This window comes from Biomphalaria glabrata, chromosome 10 (genome assembly GCF_947242115.1).
Source record: "Biomphalaria glabrata chromosome 10, xgBioGlab47.1, whole genome shotgun sequence".
NCBI classification, from domain to species: Eukaryota; Metazoa; Mollusca; class Gastropoda; family Planorbidae; genus Biomphalaria; species Biomphalaria glabrata.
Window position 1 is genome coordinate 21157601 of NC_074720.1, and position 23730 is coordinate 21181330.

At 38.0% G+C, this 23730-nt stretch overlaps 1 protein-coding gene across 3 annotated transcripts in view; it reads left to right on the forward strand.

The window, feature by feature from the left end:
- Positions 1-23730, forward strand: part of LOC106067868 (lactadherin-like) — a 197323-nt gene that overhangs the window by 168989 nt on the left and 4604 nt on the right. For 2 of the 3 annotated variants that reach the window (XM_056044452.1, XM_056044451.1), the window contains 5 exons: positions 5519-5691; positions 8092-8169; positions 13149-13293; positions 16099-16146; positions 23205-23435. In XM_056044452.1, coding sequence (XP_055900427.1) covers positions 5519-5691; positions 8092-8169; positions 13149-13293; positions 16099-16146; positions 23205-23435 — 675 coding nt within the window. The remainder of the gene's footprint in view (positions 1-5518; positions 5692-8091; positions 8170-13148; positions 13294-16098; positions 16147-23204; positions 23436-23730) is intronic. The other variant, XM_056044453.1, reaches the window with a different exon arrangement.

Consider the following 23730-nt stretch of genomic DNA (forward strand, 5'->3'; position numbering starts at 1 on the left):
ACGCTCCCCCCCCCCCAGACCTGTTGAAGAGGAGGGGAAGGTTGATAAAAACTGCTCTAAATTCTAATTAATATGTGTGTGTGCCAGGGCCGGCCTTATTAATAAGCAAACAAGGCGGCCGCTTAGGGCTTCCTATCGGTGCGGGCCTCGTGAGAAGAAAAGAACACAGTGACTCGGATCAAATCTCAAGCTCTACTGCTCTGTCTGCTAGACCAAGCTTTTACTACGACTCAAAGTTTATTGACGAAAGTTTAGATTTACTTCTTAGAAGAGCTTTTGGTGAAAATGCCGAGGTGTTATTTCGAGTTTGGTGTAAATCAAAAGGAAATGAAGGTTCAAGCGATGCAGAGAAGATTCAGCATATCGGCTTCGATTGAAAAGATCTAGGCTTACGATCATTTTCAATTAGCAATAAAGAACTGTCGAAATCATTGATTGATTTTTTTCTCGTTGTGACCACCAAAGTCACTTGGAGCATGTCTTTCCACTCAGAAAAATGCCAATTATTAAGAATAAGAAAAACAAATGATAAAATACATACCAGGTACACAGACTCAAAACTCAAACTACTATAATAATTGAAAAATACAAAATAAAAAGCATAGGGGTTTATTAAAATAAATAATAATAAACAAGAACATACAATTGAAATGCTATTTAACCTTGGTTAGACCAATATTCTGAGAATAGGCGTTCTGTGCCACCGCTTGGGGACAGATGATCAACAAGTGTGGTGTTTTCGGGTGGGGCGCCACTTACTTGACACCTACAACAAGTGATGTATCTGTCATGTCGCCACGTACCTTTGCCATCTACCCCCACCCCCTTTCCCCCAGCGCATTTTTTTTTGTTTCTAGTTTGCATAACAAGGTCCCCGAACACAGACTCATTTGCATCTACTTGTTAAGTGACGACAGGTCTTGGCGACATAAGGGATTGTGGGGCAGAATAAAAGGAAGGGTTGGGTTGGGTGGCAATCACGGTCAGTGAATATGAAGTACTACCAAGTGCAAATATTGTGCACAAATAATTCGCAATAAACATAGATTATATTCTATACTTTTAATGAGATTATATTCTATACATTAATGCGATTATATTTTTATACATTAAACACATTTAATGTTCTGTAGTCTCTATGTACGTATTGTTCTCTAGTCGCTTTAAAGTTTGAAGCTAACTATAAAATCATCTATTTTCATGAGCACCTACATGGCACAGGAGTTAGTGTATTGGCCTTAGGAGGCTTTAGTCCTCTTGTTCGAATTCAGGTCGTTCATCTTTAAAAAATATAATCATACATGCATTTTAAAAACGATCATTCAGATACCCCCTTCTTTCTCCCCTACCCCTATCCAACTGTCCAGACAAGTGATAGGGTCATAGTGTATTGAGACAAGTGATAGGGTCATAGTGTATTGAGACAAGTGATAGGGTCATAGTGTACTGAGACAAGTGATAGGGTCATAGCGTATTGAGACAAGTGATAGGGTCATAGTGTATTAAGACAAGTGATAGGGTCATAGCATATTGAGACGAGTGATAGGATCATAGTGTATTGAGAAAAGTGATAGGATCATAGCGTAGTGAGACAAGTGATAGAATCATAGTGTATTGAGACAAGTGATAGGATCATAGTGTATTGAGAAAAGTGATAGGATCATAGTGTATTGAGACAAGTGATATAGGATCATAGCGTACTGAGACAAGTGATAGGATCATAGTGTATTGAGACAAGTGATAGGATCATAGCGTATTGAGACAAGTGATAGGATCATAGTGTAGTGAAACAAGTGATAGGATCATAGAGTATTGAGACAAGTGATAGGGTCATAGTGTATTGAGACAAGTGATAGGATCATAGTGTATTGAGACAAGTGATTGTGTCATAGTGTAGTGAGACAAGTGATTGTGTCATAGTGTAGTGAGACAAGTGATAGGATCATAGCGTAGTGAGACAAGTGATAGGATCATAGTGTAGTGAGACAAGTGATAGGATTATAACGTAGTGAGACAAGTGATAGGATCATAGTGTAGTGAGACAAGTGATAGGATCATAGTGTATTGAGACAAGTGATAGGATCATAGTGTATTGAGACAAGTGATAGGATCATAGTGTACTGAGACAAGTGATAGGATCATAGTGTACTGAGACAAGTGATAGGATCATAGCGTAGTGAGACAAGTGATAGGATCATAGCGTAGTGAGACAAGTGATAGGATCATAGCGTAGTGAGACAAGTGATAGGATCATAGTGTAGTGAGACAGGTGATTGGATCATAGCGTAGTGAGACAAGTGATAGGATCATAGTGTATTGAGACAAGTGATAGGATCATAGTGTATTGAGACAAGTGATAGGATCATAGTGTACTGAGACAAGTGATAGGATCATAGTGTACTGAGACAAGTGATAGGATCATAGCGTAGTGAGACAAGTGATAGGATCATAGCGTAGTGAGACAAGTGATAGGATCATAGTGTAGTGAGACAGGTGATAGGATCATAGCGTAGTGAGACAAGTGATAGGATCATAGTGTAGTGAGACAAGTGATAGGATCATAGAGTATTGAGACAAGTGATAGGATCATAGTGTATTGAGACAAGTGATAGGGTCATAGTGTAGTGAGACAAGTGATAGGATCATAGCGTAGTGAGTCAAGTGATAGGATCATAGTGTATTGAGACAAGTGATAGGATCATAGCGTAGTGAGACAAGTGATAGGATCATAGCGTAGCGAGACAAGTGATAGGATCATAGTGTAGTGAGACAAGTGATAGGATCATAGTGCATTGAGACAAGTAATAGGATCATAGAGCGTTGAGACAAGTGATAGGATCATAGTGTATTGAGACAAGTGATAGGATCATAGTGTAGTGAGACAAGTGATAGGATCATAGTGTATTGAGACAAGTGATAGGATCATAGTGTATTGAGAAAAGTGATAGGATCAAAGTGTATTGAGACAAGTGATAGGATCATAGTGTATTGAGAAAAGTGATATGATCATAGTTTATTGAGACAAGTGATAGGATCATAGCGTAGTGAGACAAGTGATAGGATCATAGCGTAGTGAGACAAGTGATAGGATCATAGTGTACTGAGACAAGTGATAGGATCATAGCGTAGTGAGACAAGTGATAGGATCATAGCGTAGTGAGACAAGTGATAGGATCATAGCGTATTGAGAAAAGTGATAGGATCATAGTGTATTGAGACAAGTGATAGGATCATAGTGTATTGAGAAAAGTGATAGGATCATAGTGTATTGAGACAAGTGATAGGATCATAGTGTATTGAGAAAAGTGATAGGATCATAGTGTATTGAGACAAGTTGATAGGATCATAGCGTAGTGAGACAAGTGATAGGATCATAGCGTAGTGAGACAAGTGATAGGATCATAGCGTAGTGAGACAAGTGATAGGATCATAGTGTACTGAGACAAGTGATAGGATCATAGCGTAGTGAGACAAGTGATAGGATCATAGCGTAGTGAGACAAGTGATAGGATCATAGTGTACTGAGACAAGTGATAGGATCATAGCGTATTGAGACAAGTGATAGGATCATAGTGTATTGAGACAAGTGATAGGATCATAGCGTAGTGAGACAAGTGATAGGATCATAGCGTAGTGAGACAAGTGATAGGATCATAGCGTAGCGAGACAAGTGATAGGATCATAGTGTAGTGAGACAAGTGATAGGATCATAGTGCATTGAGACAAGTGATAGGATCATAGTGTATTGAGACAAGTGATAGGATCATAGTGTATTGAGAAAAGTGATAGGATCATAGTGTAGTGAGACAAGTGATAGGATCATAGTGTACTGAGACAAGTGATAGGATCATAGTGTAGTGAGACAAGTGATAGGATCATAGTGTACTGAGACAAGTGATAGGATCATAGTGTAGTGAGACAAGTGATAGGATCATAGTGTACTGAGACAAGTGATAGGATCATAGCGTAGTGAGACAAGTGATAGGATCATAGTGTATTGAGACAAGTGATAGGATCATAGTGCATTGAGACAAGTGATAGGATCATAGTGTATTGAGACAAGTGATAGGATCATAGCGTACTGAGACAAGTGATATGATCATAGTGTATTGAGACAAGTGATAGGATCATAGTGTATTGAGACAAGTGATAGGATCATAGTGTATTGAGACAAGTGATAGGATCATAGTGTATTGAGACAAGTGATAGGGTCATAGTGTATTGAGACAAGTGATAGGGTCATAGTGTAGTGAGACAAGTGATAGGATCATAGTGTATTGAGACAAGTGATAGGATCATAGCGTAGTGAGACAAGTGATAGGATCATAGCGTAGTGAGACAAGTGATAGGATCATAGCGTAGCGAGACAAGTGATAGGATCATAGCGTAGTGAGACAAGTGATAGGATCATAGTGCATTGAGACAAGTGATAGGATCATAGTGTATTGAGACAAGTGATAGGATCATAGTGTATTGAGACAAGTGATAGGATCATAGCGTATTGAGACAAGTGATAGGATCATAGTGTATTGAGACAAATGATAGGATCATAGTGTATTGAGACAAGTGATAGGATCATAGTGTAGTGAGACAAGTGATAGGGTCATAGTGTAGTGAGACAAGTGATAGGATCATAGCCTAGTGAGACAAGTGATAGGATCATAGCCTAGTGAGAAAGCTAAACCATGAAATTGCGTTAAACGTGAACAATTGATACAAATATTATTCATGGCATAGATGTATTAGTGTTAGTCTAGATCTAATACAAATTGACATGACATTTGTTGTTCTTGTTCTTTCAATTCAGATCAATAAATCCACATTTCTACTGGGAAATAGTTTCGACTTTTGTGAAGCTTTGTTGCCTCTTTTTTTTTTTTAAATACAATCTTGATTTCGACTTTGATTGCATCATTGTTATGTTTTGATTGCATCATTGTTATGTTTTGATTGCATCATTGTTATGTTTTGATTGCATCATTGTTATGTTTTGATTGCGTCATTGTTATGTTTTGATTGCATCATTGTTATGTTTTGATTGCATCATTGTTATGTTTTGATTGCGTCATTGTTATGTTTTGATTGCGTCATTGTTTTGTTTTGATTGCGTCATTGTTATGTTTTGATTGCATCATTGTTATGTTTTGATTGCGTCATTGTTATGTTTTGATTGCATCATTGTTATGTTTTGATTGCATCATTGTTATGTTTTGATTGCATCATTGTTATGTTTTGATTGCGTCATTGTTATGTTTTGATTGCGTCATTGTTTTGTTTTGATTGCATCATTGTTATGTTTTGATTGCGTCATTGTTTTGTTTTGATTGCATTGTGTTTTGGTTGCGTCATTGTTGTGCAATTTACTTCAATCTATTATGATTTATAATCCTCACCTTAAGATTTATGTAAACAAGGCTCTGGTGTATCTCTTGTATGTAAACAAGGCTCTGCTGTATCTCTTGTATGTAAACAAGGCTCTGATGTATCTTTCATTTGGTTTTCAACGTCACTCTTCTAGATAGCCAATGGCTGCAGATCGATGTCGGACCGCCCACTCTGATCACTGGGATCATTACCAAAGGTCGAGGTGACACTCAGAGGAATCACTGGGTCCAAAGGTTTAAGATCGCCTACAGCAACGACACAAGGGTCTGGTATAGTTACAAAGACGCTGTTCATTTGCTGCCCAAGGTAAGTGGACACTGTATTGGTCAGCTCATACAACATTGACTCTGTGTGATCAGATTTCAGTTTGTTCATTGATATCATTGTTTTGTTCTTTGTTTTCGTTTGTCTGTATGGAGAAACTCAATCATTATACTTTGACCGTAGACTAGAGACCCACCATACACTAAACTACGTGAACAATGTATGGCTACTATACTCTACACATATACCAGTTTTAAAAAGGATGAAGGTCTATAATTGGTGTATGGATAATATACTTAATACTACTTCCTATGTTAGCTAGTCACAGTATCCAAACATTATTAAGAAATATTTAGGCAGTGTAAAACTTACACGGGCTATTTTTTTCCGCTAATCGGTATGGGCCCTTGAACCACATAGTAAAAAAGTACATTAAAGCTTATAGCTTGCACTTATTAACAGGTCAACCAGCGCCGGTATTGTCTAGAAACTCATTTTCATTTTTTTTTTATAAATTAAAAACAATTACCGCGAACCAAGCTTAGTGTTTTCTCAAAATGCTAAAAGCACACATTATATATAAAAAAAAAAACAAGATGGTGTTTCTTAACAAATAGATTTACTTAAAGCTTAATCAAAAGTTGGAATAATTTCCCCAATCAATTGGTGCAACCGACCTATATGTATCAGCAAAGTTGTTGATTTCTGACCTGAAAGTCCGCACCAAAGATTACTTGCCAGTTACAGTCGTGCATGCTGAGTTGTTGCTGGAATGGCTTCTGCTTAATAAACATTTTATATTGTGTAGACTTTGGTTTAGGACATATCAAATCTCAAAGATTATGCAATAAACAGTAGACATCGATAATCTATTTTAATTTCATTTCAAATGCACACATATATACTTTTAATACAAAATTTCTTTTCTTTTCATAATTATTATCATTTATTTATTAGATTTGCATGCAAGCTACTCATATTATACAATTAGACTAGCTATAAACTTACTTCTAGTAGCTGATAGCTGTAATGTAGAAATGTTATTTATAAATGATTGACGTATAGTAATCATGCTGTTCTCTCTACAGTCCTCCAAGGTTTTGTTTCTTTATAAAAATGAAACTTTATTTCTAGGATTGAATTAAAAAGTTGGCTCGGAGATTGGTGTTACAACGTTTGTTTCGTATAATATTAGTTCCATATTTTGAAGCAGTATGTGTGTTGTCTATGTTTCAGATATGTTGTTCTGTTGTTCTAGAGTTACATAAGTGGTATACACCAAGACTGTGTCTTTAGTCTGTGTATATTTGTCACAACTTGCTAGGAAACATTGTGTCATAGGCGTGTTGGTTACAAAATGCTAAAAGCGTGTTTTTTTTTTTAAATGCCCGAAATGTAGATAAAGAAAAAAAAACAGGAACATGTTTCTTGTGGTTGCTATTTAATGTGACATTCATTCGACGCCTGCTGACAGTGAAACAATGACATGGCTGATAGATTTAAGCGACAGGCACAAATCTGACAGATCTACCTGCCCTCTCCCAGCACATTACGCTGTCAAGACATGACCAATCCATAAGTGAAAGTAAAAAGAGCTCATTGATGTGCAGGACAACAAAACTGTGACAGCTCTTTCTCATTCATAAAAAAGAAGAGCTCTATCTTATAACCACCTCTTCACTTACCCCTAAAAGACTTGCCTATATAGGCCCTATTTGAAGCTTCGTGTGTTTAAATGTCACGTATCTATATATAATCCTATCAAAACCATTAACATCACATGCGTTTCGTTTGTATTTACCTTAGATGACACGCTTATTCATTGTAGGATATCATTTGGATAAAAGACAATGTAGTCACCATGGCAACCAGTAAACTAAAGATGTTTTTTTAAAAAAAGCTATATAACCTACCTGTTTTGATTACAAAAACTATTATTTGTTTCATTGCTCCTGATTGATGCTAATGAGTATACATGCCTCGCCATTACTAATGCTCTGTACTACATATTATAACTTAATGTATCGTAATTTTATTACCAACTATAACACATAACAAATAGGCCTTTTTGTGTTGGTGTACTTGATATTGTATTTGTGTATACAAACATGTCTGTCCGTTTGTCTGTTTAAGTTTACTTGTTGATTTTGTTTCTTTACTTTCGATGCAATGAAATAAGAAGAAAACACTTCCGGTGGTGACGTATATGGCGAGGTGTGACGTTCAAAGGTCAAGTACACGACTCCAAAAGAGGCTGCAACGTATGCGCCACCATTATCCAAGGAGGTCTTAGGAGCTGTCCATGTGTATGTGTGTTGTTTATGTTGCACATTTATGTTTGTGTGTTCAGTACTATTGGTCGTGTTCATCTCAGCAATGTGTGTAACTGTGTACATATAGATCTACTATGTTTGACCAGCCCGTGTTCTCTACTTTTTCTAGAGTCGTTGGCAGTGGAGTCCATCTCTTAACACTAGCTCGTCTCATTTAATCTCTGACCAATACTCGGAAACAGGACTGGTAAGGAACGATGGAAGCTGTCGCCATCGCAACACACTCACACACACACAACACGCACACTCAGGGTACCTTATCATTCACATGGCACAGAGCCTTTTCAATGTAACACACGAGCACACACACACATACCAAGACACCTACCCACACAGTACACAAATGACCTTAAGATACCGGAGTCCTGGTTTCCTCATTCACTTCTCAACATTTCGCTTGTGGTGACAATTGAAGAAGTTGAAAACTTTTCTGTTTTGTTCCTCTTCTTTTTTTTTTTTTATTATTTTATCGCTTTTTTTTTTCTAAATGATTTTTCATCTACTGATATATTTTTTTCCCTAAATTATAATTCTTCTATTTTTTATATATATATTTTTTTTTAATATTTCTAATTCTTTAATCTTTAATGATATAGATTTATAGATCTATAGTAGACTTGTAATTTTTGCTAAAAAGAAAAACTCATAGTCAAAATCAGTTTTACAGAATGGCTTTTAAAAGAAAGACTTATCTTGATAATTAATCTATCATTAGATACTATTAGTAGAAATCCTTAAAACAATAATATTTTAAAATGCTTTTTAATGTACAAATAATTGAATGTTCTGTGCTTCTTTCTCTTGTGTACCGATTCTCTTTTGCATGACTAGTTGCTACATTTGATGCAAATATTTATCTAAGAAATAGTTCAATCTTTGATTCACTTCTTTTCCCCTAGAACCTAGACCTGGACTTTAAGTTCATTGGCAATCAGGACACCGGTATTCAAGAAGTTTACTTCAAGAACAAACAAAAGTTTCATATCGTTAAAAAAAAAGAAAAGATTTTTTTTTATTCTTTTGGAGAGAAAGATGTCACTTGACAATATAATTTGCTGATAACAAAAAACAACAAACTACATTAACAGAAATATTTTTTTTTTGTTTGCTTTAAATTTAACCAGTGTGTTAGCTTCTTTAATATTAACGTTTGTGTTAACAAATTTAAAGTTAACCAATAAATGGTCAATAAAACCTCGTGACTGTCAAACAGCTAATCGCTGAGCATCAGCTCATGAAATCATTGGCCTTTGACAATCACGTGGCCTAACTGTCATTGTAATTTGTTAAAACAATGGCAACGTCTGCTAGTCACAACAAAGCTTCGACATTAGAATAATATAACTTGATTGTTTGTTGTTTTGTTATTTAAAAGTATTTTCTGAACTATTTGTTTGAAATGAACAGTGAACTAATTTACAAATATTTAACTTTGAAGCATCATTTCATAAAAACTGGTGAAGCTAGAAATTATTTGAAAGTGAAATGCATTATGTTGGATTCATTTGTTTGGTTGTGCTAGTTCATTGTTCACTTCTATTGTCACTTTGTATTGTTTTGGAATTGTATTTTTAAACTGCCTTTTGTTTTAAAGCACTCAATAGCTGATTGTAAGATGATTGCATCATGTCGTGTAGACTATTACTTTCTTCCGTCAATTTAAATATACTATAGAAATGTTTGTTACAAGAAAGGTATTATGATATATGAAAGTTTTAAAACTAGACAACTTAGAGCATAACGTGAATTGCAAACTAAGAATTAGTGAACTGGAAATAGTTGGGAAATAGTTGGAGGCGTCGAGCACTTCAGATCTATTTGGGGAAATCCAAATGGCCCATTGATTAACTTTGAAAACTAAATTGTTCTCTGACTAGTCAGATAATACAACAGGAGAATTCAACTTATATTGAATGTCTTGTTCTACTAGTTAGCATAGAAGCACTGACTGGAATATTTATTAAGTTGATAGCAAATAGTCAATTTCTTTGAAATTGATCTTCAGAATAAACCCAGAAAGTATCTTGAGACTCCATCATCTGATCAACTAGACATGAAAAGATCTCAAACAAAATGTCCAGTTTTCTGTCGATCATAGCCCTAAGTACAGTTTGGATGTTTCAAAACTCAAACTCTAGAAATATGTAGATCTATTGTCCACTGTAAGACTGACAGTTTATTGAGTGCTTTATTTTGTATCCTTTCAAATCTATGAGATGTCTTCCTTCTATGTTTTGACTGTTACGTCAGTTGTGCATCCATTGAAGCATGACTGGTCACATGACCTCCACTAGTTACTCAAAGCCTAGACTCTAACCACATCTTGCATGTCACTTGCATGAAGTATTCTCAAACTGGGCACTTAGAACCTAATCTGCCACTCCTCCCCCTGTACACACGTGTATAGAAGCCTGAGAATGTCGTTCACTCCTAGGGAATCAAACAAATTGAGACGAACATCTTTTTGAGGTGTTTCCAAATTAATTTTATGCTAGTTGAGAACTTATAAAAGTTCAATTACATTGCTTTGTACTGAGTACAATTACATTGCTTTGTACTGAGAATAATTACATTGCTTTGTACTGAGAATAATTACATTGCTTTGTACAGGGTACAATTACATTGCTTTGTACTGAGTACAATTATATTGCTTTGTACTGAGTACAATTACATTGCTTTGTACTGAGTACAATTACATTGCTTTGTACTGAGTACAATTACATTGCTTTGTACTGAGAACAATTACATTGCTTTGTACTGAGTACAATTGTGCTTGACATTTCTTTATTTCTATAAGATTAGCTAATTGCAATATAAATAAGCTAAGTGCTTTAAAAATAAGCTAAGTGCTATGCAAGTAGGAAAAGTGCTATATAAATAAGCTAAACGCTATATAAATAAGCTAAGTTCTATATACATCAGTGCTATGAAAATAAGTTGTTTGGTGCTTTAAAAATAAGCTAAGTGCAATAAAAATAAGCTAAGTGCTATATAAATAGGCTAAGTGCTATATAAATAAGCTAAGTGCTATATAAATAAACAAAGTGCTATTACAACAAAAAGCTCTAAGGAAATTCAAACCGAGATATTTGTGATTAGGAAGTCAACAATTGCGCTGTAAAAGACAATCAGTAGGGATACGTATGTGTATAACCTCCAATGTATTGAAAGGCAATCCTAACATTATTTCTGTATACATAAACCTGGTTTTAACCAAATAACATTTCACAGTCACAAATACCTAACGTTGCTCTGCATATACAAGAGACTTACCCTTATCAAGAGTCACAGTAGAGACACAAATCGAATAGTGACTTAATCGTAGTAGAAGAGACTGCCAAGATCAATTAGAGACAGTCACGTCCCATTCAAGGCCTTCTAAGAGATTTACTTATGTCCCTTTTGAGACGTTCATATGTCCTATTAGTGACGTCCTGTTTCATAAGAGACAATCAAATTAGATATTTACCCATGACCCATTAGACTTACCCATGTTCTGCTAGACTCACTTATGTCCTATTAGGCTTATCAATGACTTATCCATTGCCTTACCCATGTCCTATTAGACTAGCCCATAACCTTTTAGACTTACCCAAATCTTATAAGACTTACTCATGTCCTTTTAGCCTTACTCATGTTCTATTAGACTTACCCATGTTCTATTAAACTTACCCATGTTCCATTAGACTTACCCATGTCCCATAAGACTTGCCCATGTCCTATTAGACTTGCCCATGACCTATAAGACTTGCCCATGATCTATTGGATTTGCCCATGACCTATAAGACTTGCCCATGATCTATTGGATTTGCCCATGACCTATAAGACTTGCCCATGATCTATTGGATTTGCCCATGACCTATTAGACTTACTTATGCCCCATTAGACTTACCCATGTCCCATTGGACTTAGCCATGACCCATTAGACTTGCCCATGATCTATTAGACTTGCCCATAGCCTATTAGAGACTAAATGCTATGTTTGAACAGCAGACAACACATTTATTGACCTATGCCTTCTGGTCCGGGACTTGTGTGACTTTGACATTAAGTCTTGATCCCGTTACCCAGAGATGTAAGACTGTACATACGCGTGCATGTTCATTAAGCACAACACCAGTTAGATCAAGCACCTTTCAGACTAACTTTGAATGGTCTCTACAATATAGACACGAAATCTAGAGAGATTTATATACTATCATACAATTAGTTCTATAAGATATTTTAATCTATTGTTATTACAGAAGTAAACCGTCCATGTACAGCAAAGCGTTTATAAAATTGATTGATAAATCTTTGAAACTAGTAATAGGGTAGTAACGATTGTAAACTCAAAACCAATACAATATCGAAATATTTAGATCTGTCGAATTCTTCTGTAAAAAAAAAAAGTGTACGTGAAAAGTTAAGATTTGTACACATACAGTGTAAGAAAAAAATTGAAAAATGATTTGGCCTGGCCCACTACTGGAGTGTCTTGTATCTCAACTTTGTGATTGGAATGGCATGGACAGACAACTCTCTCTCTTTTGATGTCGTCATGTAGCAAACATAAAAATGCTAGTAGTGTCCCTTTTGTTTCCCCTCCACCTTTTTTTTTTTTGTTGTTGTGGTAGGCCTTCACGGTACATTCACCTACGTCAGCATTCTTGACGTCACTGCATTGTGTGTACACCTTGACATCGTTGTCACGTGATCTGTCTAGCATCATCTAACTGTATGTCTCTGTCTGATGGTCAGTAGGGGTACACTAATGTCGGTCATTTCAGCACTCCGCTGTTGCTAGCAACCGACTTCAATTTGTCGTTGTTATGTAGTAATATGTAGATATGTTTCTTTTGTTCTAATGTGCATTCTTTTCGTAGTTGGAAATCTCACTAGTTTGAGAACTAATGAATACTGACCTAGAATGGAGTTGGCGCAACATAAAATAATACATATTTTAACTTCGAGAATATTTTGTTTGTCAATCTTTCACCATGTTTCGATCATGATTCCCTAGGGAATAGATATTTCCACTTGAAAAGATTGCACAGTGACTACTCTAATGTACACTTATTATTCTGTAAGATAGTGAGTTATTGTTAGAACTTAGAACTGAATTGATTTGTTCTTTACTTTTGTGTCTTCAACTTGTATCTCATCTGTCCATCATTTCGTGTCCAGCTATTTGGTGGCAACTCGGACAAAGACACTCCTAGAATTCACTTCCTGTACAGCCCGTTCGTGGCCAGATATGTCCGGTTCCAGCCTGTGGAGTGGAAGGGCAAAATAAGTATGAGAGCTGGACTTCTGGGATGTCCTTACACAGGTGAGTTTACACTGGCCTTAGATCTTATCTGGGATGTCCCTACACAAGTGAGTTGAATTGGCCTTAGGTCTGATCTGGAATGTCCTTACACAGGTGAGTTTACACTGGCCTTAGATCTTATCTGGGATGACCCTGCATATGTGAGTTGAATTGGCCTTAGATCTTATCTGGGATGTCCTTACAAAGTTTTATTAGCTTTGGATCTTATCAGGTGAGTTTACACTGGACTTATCCAGTGATGTTGGTGAGAGGATGTTGAGGATAGGAATTTCTCTTATTTCAATGTCCCTCTCCATATTTCACCCGTTGGTTCACTTGCTTCCTCCTGCACTTTGGAGCAATCACTTCCCCTAATACCACATGTTGGCAATAGTTTGATGGTTGACTGGGCTTGTGACCTAGCAATGATTGATAGTTCTAAATGTGTTTTGGGGAAAAGAGACCGAAAAAAAAACTTTTAAAATAAAAATATAGACATATACCTTTATTACTTCATATCCTCTATCGTCATGTCGCGTCTTACTTTGTAGCTGTGCATATTGGATACAAATGTGGTGGTAGTATTCTGTTTAAAAACGAAACATCTGCGACAATAAAGGTCTTTAGAATCGGACAATATGCGCTACATACTTCGTCTCATGTTTTAATTCTCTGCTTATGGTTGGCTCCCTGGGTGGCTTTTTTTTGAAGAGAGGGGAAGACTATGGAAAGAGGAAGAAAGAATCGTGTGCTACCAATGTGACCGTTACTAAAATCTCATAAACTTAACGAAAAAAAAAAAAAAGCAGAAGTCTATTACCACTTCTCAGGCTTAGGAATGATTGGCTCAATCCTAGATAAGTGCAGAGTAAATAAAAAATAAATTGTTACATAACAAAGTCTGTAACTTTTAAACTTACAAAATGCAAAATAGTTTGATGAATTATAATATCTAAGAGTAATGAGAAACATTTGTCCACACCTCGTGTGATGCAGAATTCACTTGCTGTCCGAATATTAAGGAGGATATCATGTGGCCAGTGCAGTGATCAAGCGATTTTACTTTTTAAAACAAAAACGTTGCCAGGTGTCCAGTTGTGCTGCTTGGACATCGAACAAGACTTGAACTCGTGCTCAGCTTGGTACCTAAGTGCTCCATTCTCTTATCCACCGCGTCTTCGACTACAAATGTACACTTTGATTGGGACCTCTTCTGCTCATTGAAGCTCATCGGGGAAATGCTGAAGCTCGTTTCATTGACCGCATGTAGCAATAGAAGCAATAGCTTACTGAGTCTATGTGACACTCAACAGAGAGAGAAAAACCTAGAAACCAATATTGTACAGAGTCTATATAACACTGGAAGAAGAGAGAGAAAAAAAAAACCTAGAAACCAATATTGTACAGAGTCTATATAACACTGGAAGAAGAGAGAGAAAAAAAAAACCTAGAAACCAATATTGTACAGAGTCTATATAACACTGGAAGAAGAGAGAGAAAAAAAAAACCTAGAAACCAATATTGTAAGACACGATGACATAGCGAAGTCGGTGGAGAGAGACATTTTAGAGAGAATGTTGGAGTGAGATTTCTGTTACACAAGAAATAAAATCATGAGATAGAAGTGGGTAAGGATAGAGACAGAGGTGGGTAAGGATAGAGACAAAGGTGGGTAAGGATAGAGACAGAGGTGGGTAAGGATAGAGACAGAAGTGGGTAAGGATAGAGACAGAGGTGGGTAAGGATAGAGACAGAGGTGGGTAAGGATAGAGACAAAGGTGGGTAAGGATAGAGACAAAGGTGGGTAAGGATAGAGACAAAGGTGGGTAAGGATAGAGACAGAGGTGGGTAAGGATAGAGACAGAGGTGGGTAAGGATAGAGACAAAGGTGGGTAAGGATAGAGACAAAGGTGGGTAAGGATAGAGACAAAGGTGGGTAAGGATAGAGACAAAGGTGGGTAAGGATAGAGACAAAGGTGTGTAAGGATAGAGACAGAGGTGGGTAAGGATAGAGACAGAGGTGGGTAAGGATAGAGACAGAGGTGCGTAAGGATAGAGGCAAAGGTGTGTAAGGATAGAGACAAAGGTGGGTAAGGATAGAGACAGAGGTGGGTAAGGATAGAGACAGAGGTGTGTAAGGATAGAGACAGAGGTGGGTAAGGATAGAGACAGAGGTGGGTAAGGATAGAGACAGAGGTGGGTAAGGATAGAGACAAAGGTGGGTAAGGATAGAGACAGAGGTGGGTAAGGATAGAGACAAAGGTGTGTAAGGATAGAGACAAAGGTGGGTAAGGATAGAGACAGAGGTGGGTAAGGATAGAGACTAGGATTAAAATGTGGTTGGACTGAAAGAAAAAAAACAAAAAGACACGTTATGAGGAAAGAAAGATTTGGAACGTTGAAACAGAAAGAAATATTTGGAACGTTGAAATGGAAAGAAAGATTTGGAACGTTGAAATGGAAAGAAAGATTTGGAACGTTGAAATGGAAAGAAAGATTTGGAACGTTGAAATGGAAAGAAAGATTTGGAACGTTGAAATGGAAAGAAAGATTTGGAACGTTGAAACGGAAAGAAAGATTTGGAACGTTGAAACGGAAAGAAAGATTTGGAACGTTGAAATGGAAAGAAAGATTTGGAACGTTGAAATGGAAAGAAATGATCATGAAAGGAAGAAATGGGGAATAGTTTTAAAATGCATCTTTCTAAAGTTTTTAACTTAATGATATGTGATAGTTGTACCAGCCTTGAGAATGAAGTTATTTTATTGACCAAAGTCTTTTGTTGAATCTAACACGAAAACGTATTGCTTTTTTTTATCCTTTCAGGTGAATGTAGCGAGGGTTTTATGAGAGTCAACGAAGACACGCCATGCAGTAAGTTTTGTCCTCACTCTTACACACGATCATAAGTCAAGTATTAAGTCAATTATCGTCTGAAGCTTGTCCCAAAAATTTTCTGCCAATTGAAGTAGATTGGTCTAAGTTCATGGTCACATTACCTTAACCTTTCATATGACCTGGAATATCACTTTCTCACATTATCTTGAACTTTTGTAACATTACTTTTAGCGGGAATGCCTTGCTAGTTACTTAAATTTCTTTCACTACAAATGAGCAAACATTTTACGCTTTTCAGTGACATTCTCAACTTGAACATCCCGCTGTAAAGTTTGAGAACCACAATCTTATTCAAACCTTTATTTCTTTTCCACTACCTACACCATAATTTCCACCAGCTCAACTAGTATTTCCACCAGCTCCATTATTATTTCCACCAGCTCCACTACTATTTCCACCAGCTCCACTACTATTTCCACCAGCTCCACTACTATTTCCACCAGCTCCACTACTATTTCCACCAGCTCCACTATTATTTCCACCAGCTCCACTACTATTTCCACCAGCTCCATTATTATTTCCACCAGCTCCACTACTATTTCCACCAGCTCCACTACTATTTCCACCAGCTCCACTACTATTTCCACCAGCTCCACTACTATTTTTACCAGCTCCACTACTATTTCCACCAGCTCCACTATTATTTCCACCAGCTCCACTACTATTTCCACCAGCTCCACTACTATTTCACCAGCTCCACTACTATTTCCACCAGCTCCACTACTATTTCCACCAGCTCCACTATTATTTCCACCAGCTCCACTACTATTTCCACCAGCTCCACTACTATTTCCACCAGCTCCATTATTATTTCCACCAGCTCCACTACTATTTCCACCAGCTCCACTACTATTTCCACCAGCTCCATTATTATTTCCACCAGCTCCACTACTATTTCCACCAGCTCCACTATTATTTCCACCAGCTCCACTATTATTTCCACCAGCTCCACTACTATTTCCACCAGCTCCACTACTATTTCCACCAGCTCCACTATTATTTCCACCAGCTCCACTACTATTTCCACCAGCTCCACTACTATTTCCACCAGCTCCATTATTATTTCCACCAGCTCCACTACTATTTCCACCAGCTCCACTACTATTTCCACCAGCTCCATTATTATTTCCACCAGCTCCACTACTATTTCCACTTTATTATTATGCCTAATCGTCCCTCCATTCTCTTCTACCATCTTTAATTTCTTGAAAGAGCTACCTGCGCACCGGGTCGAACTCACCTTGCACGTATAGCCACAAACACAGCCTCACCAATTAAAGTAAAAGTTTTAAAAATGTTTCACACAAAACTTAAATTTTCTTTCTTTTCAACAATTTCTGTACTCCCCCCCCCCCCCCCTTTTAAAGCCATACCTGTTACGCCATGTTTTTGCATCGCACGCCGGCTGTAGCAGACTTCCGGTCGTGTGAATTTAATTTTCCCAAACCAGAAATGGAAGGAAAAAAATATGTTGCACACATTGTGATATGTTCAAGGCAGTTCAAGGTATATCTCTTAGTAATAGTGTTCACATGTTGACCATATTTTATGTGTTAGGTTTCTGTAAATCCTAACACAATGTATATTTTAAAAAGAAATAAGATAATTTGCTGGATGTTAACGTAATGACATTATATTATTTTACTTCGTTCCTTTGCATACCATCAACGTTTATAGAAAATTGTGACCGGAAGAAGTGCGAAGTCTATATTTAACTTAACGACTGGAGAGTTTATTGTGGAGCTGGAAACAAATAAGATGTAGACCAACTCAAACTTGTTTAAAATTAAACTTTGATTTTTTTTTTTAAACTTTCTCTGTCTGTCAGAAATATTTGAACGTATGCTATAGAGATTTTAGTATGGGAATTGAAATCAGGACAACAGGTCCAACAGGACATGATAATCAGGATAGCCTCGATACTCGATAGGGCATAATAATCGCGACAGGGAAGGACACGTAATACAGAGACAAGACAGGACATAAGTAAGACTGGGTCTTGCCGTCTGCGCGGCGCTGAACTGTCGTTCGGTCGTCTCGAGGGTCCCGGGTTCATGCCCGCTGCCATCCCCCGTCGTCCTGCGGGAGGTTTCGGCAAGGAAGTAGATTGTCTTCAACTCTGAAGGAACATTATTTCGGAACATCTAAAAAAAACATTTTACAAAACAAACCATGACAACCAGGTGCAAGACATTGCTTGATAAACAATGAAGTGGCAAGACAAGACAGACCAGACAAGCAAGACAGGTCATGGCAAGTAAGACACAAGCAAGACAGGTCAGGGCAAGTAAGACACGAGCAAGACAGGTCATGGCAAGTAAGACACAAGCAAGACAGGTCATAGCAAGGAAGACACGAGCAAGACAGGTCATGGCAAGGAAGACACGAGCAAGACAAGCAAGACAGTGCTTTAAATGAATGTCTAGACACTGATATTTCAAGTGGAACCTAGACATCAATTAATTTTATATTCCATTTGTGTCAAATGGTAAGAAGAAACTCATGGCCAATAATAATTTTAAAAAAAGGAATTTGGCATCACAATGAAATAGACGCTCTAAAACAGGACACAGTTTTTAATTGACGCGCTAAAACAGAACACACTTTTTAATAGACGCTCTAAAACAGGACACAGTTTTTAATTGACGCTCTAAAACAGAACACACTTTTTAATAGACGCTCTAAAACAGGACACACTTTTTAATTGACGCTCTAAAACAGAACACACTTTTTAATTGACGCTCTAAAACAGAACACACTTTTTAATAGACGCTCTAAAACAGGACACACTTTTTAATTGACGCTCTAAAACAGAACACACTTTTTAATTGACGCTCTAAAACAGAACACGCATTTTAATTGACGCTCTAAAACAGAACACACTTTTTAATTGACGCTCTAAAACAGGACACACTTTATCTCACAGTTCATCCTTTAAAAGTCCGAGACGGTGGGACTGACGTAATGGTCTACTTGGGGTTTTAAGATGTCTCAGTAGTCCGTCGTTTATACCATCGTGACGTAATCCATTTCAAAAACTTCCATTGTCTCCCAAAAAATCCTGAGATCTTTAATATTGGAGATCATTCCTAGACCCAGCCAAGTCATTTTCGGTCTGGCGAAGGGGTCGTCGAAGGTCACAGATGTGGGCTTCGGAATAAACGTCGTATGTGACCTGTTGACTAAATTCACAGCTGGTAGAAAAGGGGGGGGGTAATGTGACCTAAATATTTCACATCTGAGCTTGACTAATGACTGTCTCTGAATACAGTCACTTGAGATGTTTCATGACCCATTTAGTCAATAGTCTCAGGACCCTAAGTAATGAAGATACTAGATCTAGTCTAAAAGTAAAGTAGGTAATACATATATTCAAATAGAAGACCGAAAGAAGAAAAATTCAGTGTAAGCAAGACATTGGCGGATATGGGGGGGGGGGTGCGGTAGGAGCAATCCCCCCCCCCCCCCCAATCCTCACACTCGACCGCAATGACTCTGAGCCACTTCCAGTCCATCTTCATAAAGAATGGATGAAAACTTTCGGTAAAGGACGTTTGCATTTCATTTTGGTTTGACGGTGTTGGTCCTGACAGACACAGAACTGAGACTCGTTGGCGGCATTCATTGAATGACTTAATGCTATTTGGTTTTCAAGCCTTTACATTTCTTTAAATGATTTTCGACGAAAGAAAAAAGTTTACGAGAATGAGCTAATGAGATATCCCAATGACCTTATGAGATATCCCAATGACCTTATGAGATATCCCAATGACCTTATGAGATATCCCAATAACCTTATGAGATATTCCAATGACCTTATGAGATATCCCAATGACCTTATGAGATATCCCAATGAGCTTATGAGAAATTCCAATGACCTCATCTCGAGTCTGTTCTCCTTTTCTTTTTTTTTTGTTTTGTTCTCAACAGCAAACATTAGAAGAGAGTAGAGTCAGTAGACCAACCTAACCCAATTCAGTCATGTGATGGAAAAAAGTTAAGAGCAGCATGTATGCAGATGACCTTGCCTTAATTAGCACAGAAGAATATGTAGGAACATCGAAATTTCGATTACAAGATGCTCTTGATAAACTCAATAATTGGTCCAAAGACTGGGGCATGTCCATTAACACAAAAAAGACAACATATACCATATTCTCACTGTCAACAAAACAACAAACAATAAAATTAACATTAGATAAGGAAGCTTTAGAAAAAAATGACAGCCCTACTTATCTTGGAGTCACCTATGACCCGAGACTAACCTGGAAAAACCAAATAGATAAAACACAGAGTAAAGGCATCCAGAGACTATCCCTCTTGAAAAAATTAGCTGGCACAGATTGGGGAGCAAATCACAACATCCTGAAAAAGACCTATACCAGTTATGTAAGACCTGTACTAGAATATGGTGCCACAGCATGGGGCTCAGCAGCCCAAACCAACCTAAGAAAAATAGACAAGGTTCAAAATATTGGTCTAAGGATAATGACAGGAGCAATCAAAACAACACCCATAAGAGCTATGGAGGAAACCGCTGCCCTGATCTCTCTGGATGAAAGAAGAGAAATAAAAATCCTTTCCCAATTCACAAAATTGGAAACCTTGGAGAGGCACCCACTCAGAACAAAAATCCACAAAACTGGCACAAAAAACCGTCTCAAAAGGACCAATTTCATACAGGAATCTCTAAACCTAAAAAAGAAACACCAACTTGAAAAAATTACTGTGGAATCCTCGATACACTATAATGAATCTCCACCCTGGGACGAAAGCCCTCTTCCTACTATAAGGGACCATATTGAAAACATAAAAAGAAAATCTGATTACAGACCAACAGAGCTCAAGGAAATAGTGAACTGTTTTCTACATACCAATTACCCTAGCAATCAGTGGATCAGAGTTTACACGGATGGCTCATCCCATAAAGCCACCACAAATGGAGGAGCTGGAATACTTATCGAATGGCCAGATGGAGGAAAACTAGAAAAATCCTTTGCAACTGGAGAGCTCTCTGACAGTCACAGAGCAGAAAGGGAAGCACTAGCACTAGCTGCTACCATGCTAGCAAATCATCCAAGTTCCCCTCACAGTCAGATTGTCTTTCTAACAGACGCAAAAACAACCCTCCAAAGCCTGCAAAACTCTGATTCCCCTTATATTAAAAACCTCAGAACAGCACTCACAAAGCTCAACCACAACAGCAAAAAAACTGTCATTCAATGGATACCAGCTCACATACAACTAGCAGGAAATGAGAAGGCTGACACACTCGCCAAGAGTGGGAGAACAAACTCACAAGTAAACTCTGCTCTCTATCCAGAAGAAATGAAGAAATTAATTGTAGATAAAATAAATGAGAAATGGACGAGCTCCCATCCAAATCACAAGAAAGATGATGCTTACTATAAGCTATCCCGACAAGACCAACGTCTAATCTTTCGACTCAGGACCGGACACAACAGAATGCGACAACACATGTTCCGGAAGCTCAAAATTGGAACCAGTGAAATCTGCCCATGTGGAGTATCACCAGAAAATGCCGACCACGTCCTCCAAAACTGCTCTCTCTACCAAGAGGCCCGTATAAGACATTGGCCCCAAATCACCCCAATAGAAAGATTTGGAAACCACTGCGCAGTTCATCTCATGTATTGGTCTAGTCATATGAACACTCCAACATAACAATGAGAACGATGAAGAAGAAGAAGAAGAAATGTGATGGAAGAGAGTAGAGTCAGTAGACCAACCTAACCGAGTTCAGTCATGTGATGGAAGAGAGTAGAGTCAGTAGACCAACCTAACCGAGTTCAGTCAGGTGATGGAAGAGAGTAGAGTCAGTAGACCAACCTAACCAAGTTCAGTCATGTGATGGAAGAGAGTAGAGTCATTAGACTAACACAACCGAGTTTAGTCATGTAATGGAAGACAGTAGAGTCAGTAAACCAACCTAACTGAGTTCAGTCATGTGAGGAAGACGAGCAAATTTCTCATTTCCTTTGGATTATGACTGTAAAGTCCAATACTCCCTTTAAAAAGCCGGCCGCATACGTGGCATGAGTGGGTTTGGTCAGTGGCATTAACATCAAGTGAATAGAGAGGCTCTACCGAGTTCTGTATCATCGAGTGAATAGAGAGGCTCTACCGAGTTCTGTGTCATTGAGTGAATAGAGAGGCTCTACCGAGTTCTGTATCATCGAGTGAATAGAGAGGCTCTACCGAGTTCTGTAACATCGAGTGAATAGCGAGGCTCTACCGAGTTCTGTAACATCGAGTGAATAGAGAGGCTCTACCGAGTTCTGTATCATTGAGTGAATAGAGAGGCTCTACCGAGTTCTGTATCATCAAGTGAATAGAGAGGCTCTACCGAGTTCTGTAACATCGAGTGAATAGAGAGGCTCTACCGAGTTCTGTATCATCGAGTGAATAGAGAGGATCTACCGAGTTCTGTATCATTGAGTGAATAGAGAGGCTCTACCGAGTTCAAAATCATCGAGTGAATGGAGAGGCTCTACCGAGTTCTGTAACATCGAGTGAATAGAGAGGCTCTACCGAGTTCTGTATCATCGAGTGAATAGAGAGGCTCTACCGAGTTCTGTATCATCGAGTGAATAGAGAGGCTCTACCGAGTTCTGTATCATCGAGTGAATAGAGAGGCTCTACCGAGTTCAATGACAGAGTGAATACAGAGGCTCTACCGAGTTCAATGACAGAGTGAATACAGAGGCTCTACCGAGTTAAAAAAAATATAGAGTGAATCGAGGCGTTTTACCGAGTTTAGAATCGAGGGCCTTTACCGAGTTCGATAACATAATCGACGGTGTTCTAGATTTTTTTGATTTTTTTCAAAAGTTATTGCAATATCCAACAACTTCAGTCGATAGCGCCTGATTTCCAAGTGACCACGTGATCTTCCGTCCAGTTCTCTTGGTGTCTTGTAATAGTCTCCCTCTTTTTTTTTGTCTTCTGACACTGGCCTGTATATTTTATGTTAGTTGAATTACGAGAATAATAATCATTTGATTTCTTTATAGTTGAGAACTTGGCCTACAAGAAGGACAGTTGGATCAATAAGAAATTAAATAAGCGACACATCCGGGAGGGACATGCCGAGCGTGCAGTGGACGGCGACCTTGACCTCAGACTGCAGAGTTGCACCATCCTTGACAACCTGTACGGGAAATATCCTCTGTGGACTGTGGACCTGGGCCAGAAGACTACAGTCTCAGGTGTGGTCATCTACACCTGGCAGGGGGATGGGCCAGGTAATGTTGAACACTGACCTATATAATGTCTGGTGTTTGTCTTTTAAACTCTCCATCTTTCTCTCCATCTCTCTCCTGCTCTGGCGCCAGGGCTGGCCTTAGGCAAACAAGTCAGGCGCCTAGAGCCTCTGATTGATGTAGGCCTTGCACAGGAATTTTTTTTATAGAAGAAATAGCAAAAACTGTGCCAAATGTTATTGCTGGAGTCACAAAGTTTGTAATAAACTGCATAATTTTATTTTGTTGATGTTTATTGTTTTTTTCCATTTCATTTGGAGCCACCAAATTCACTTTG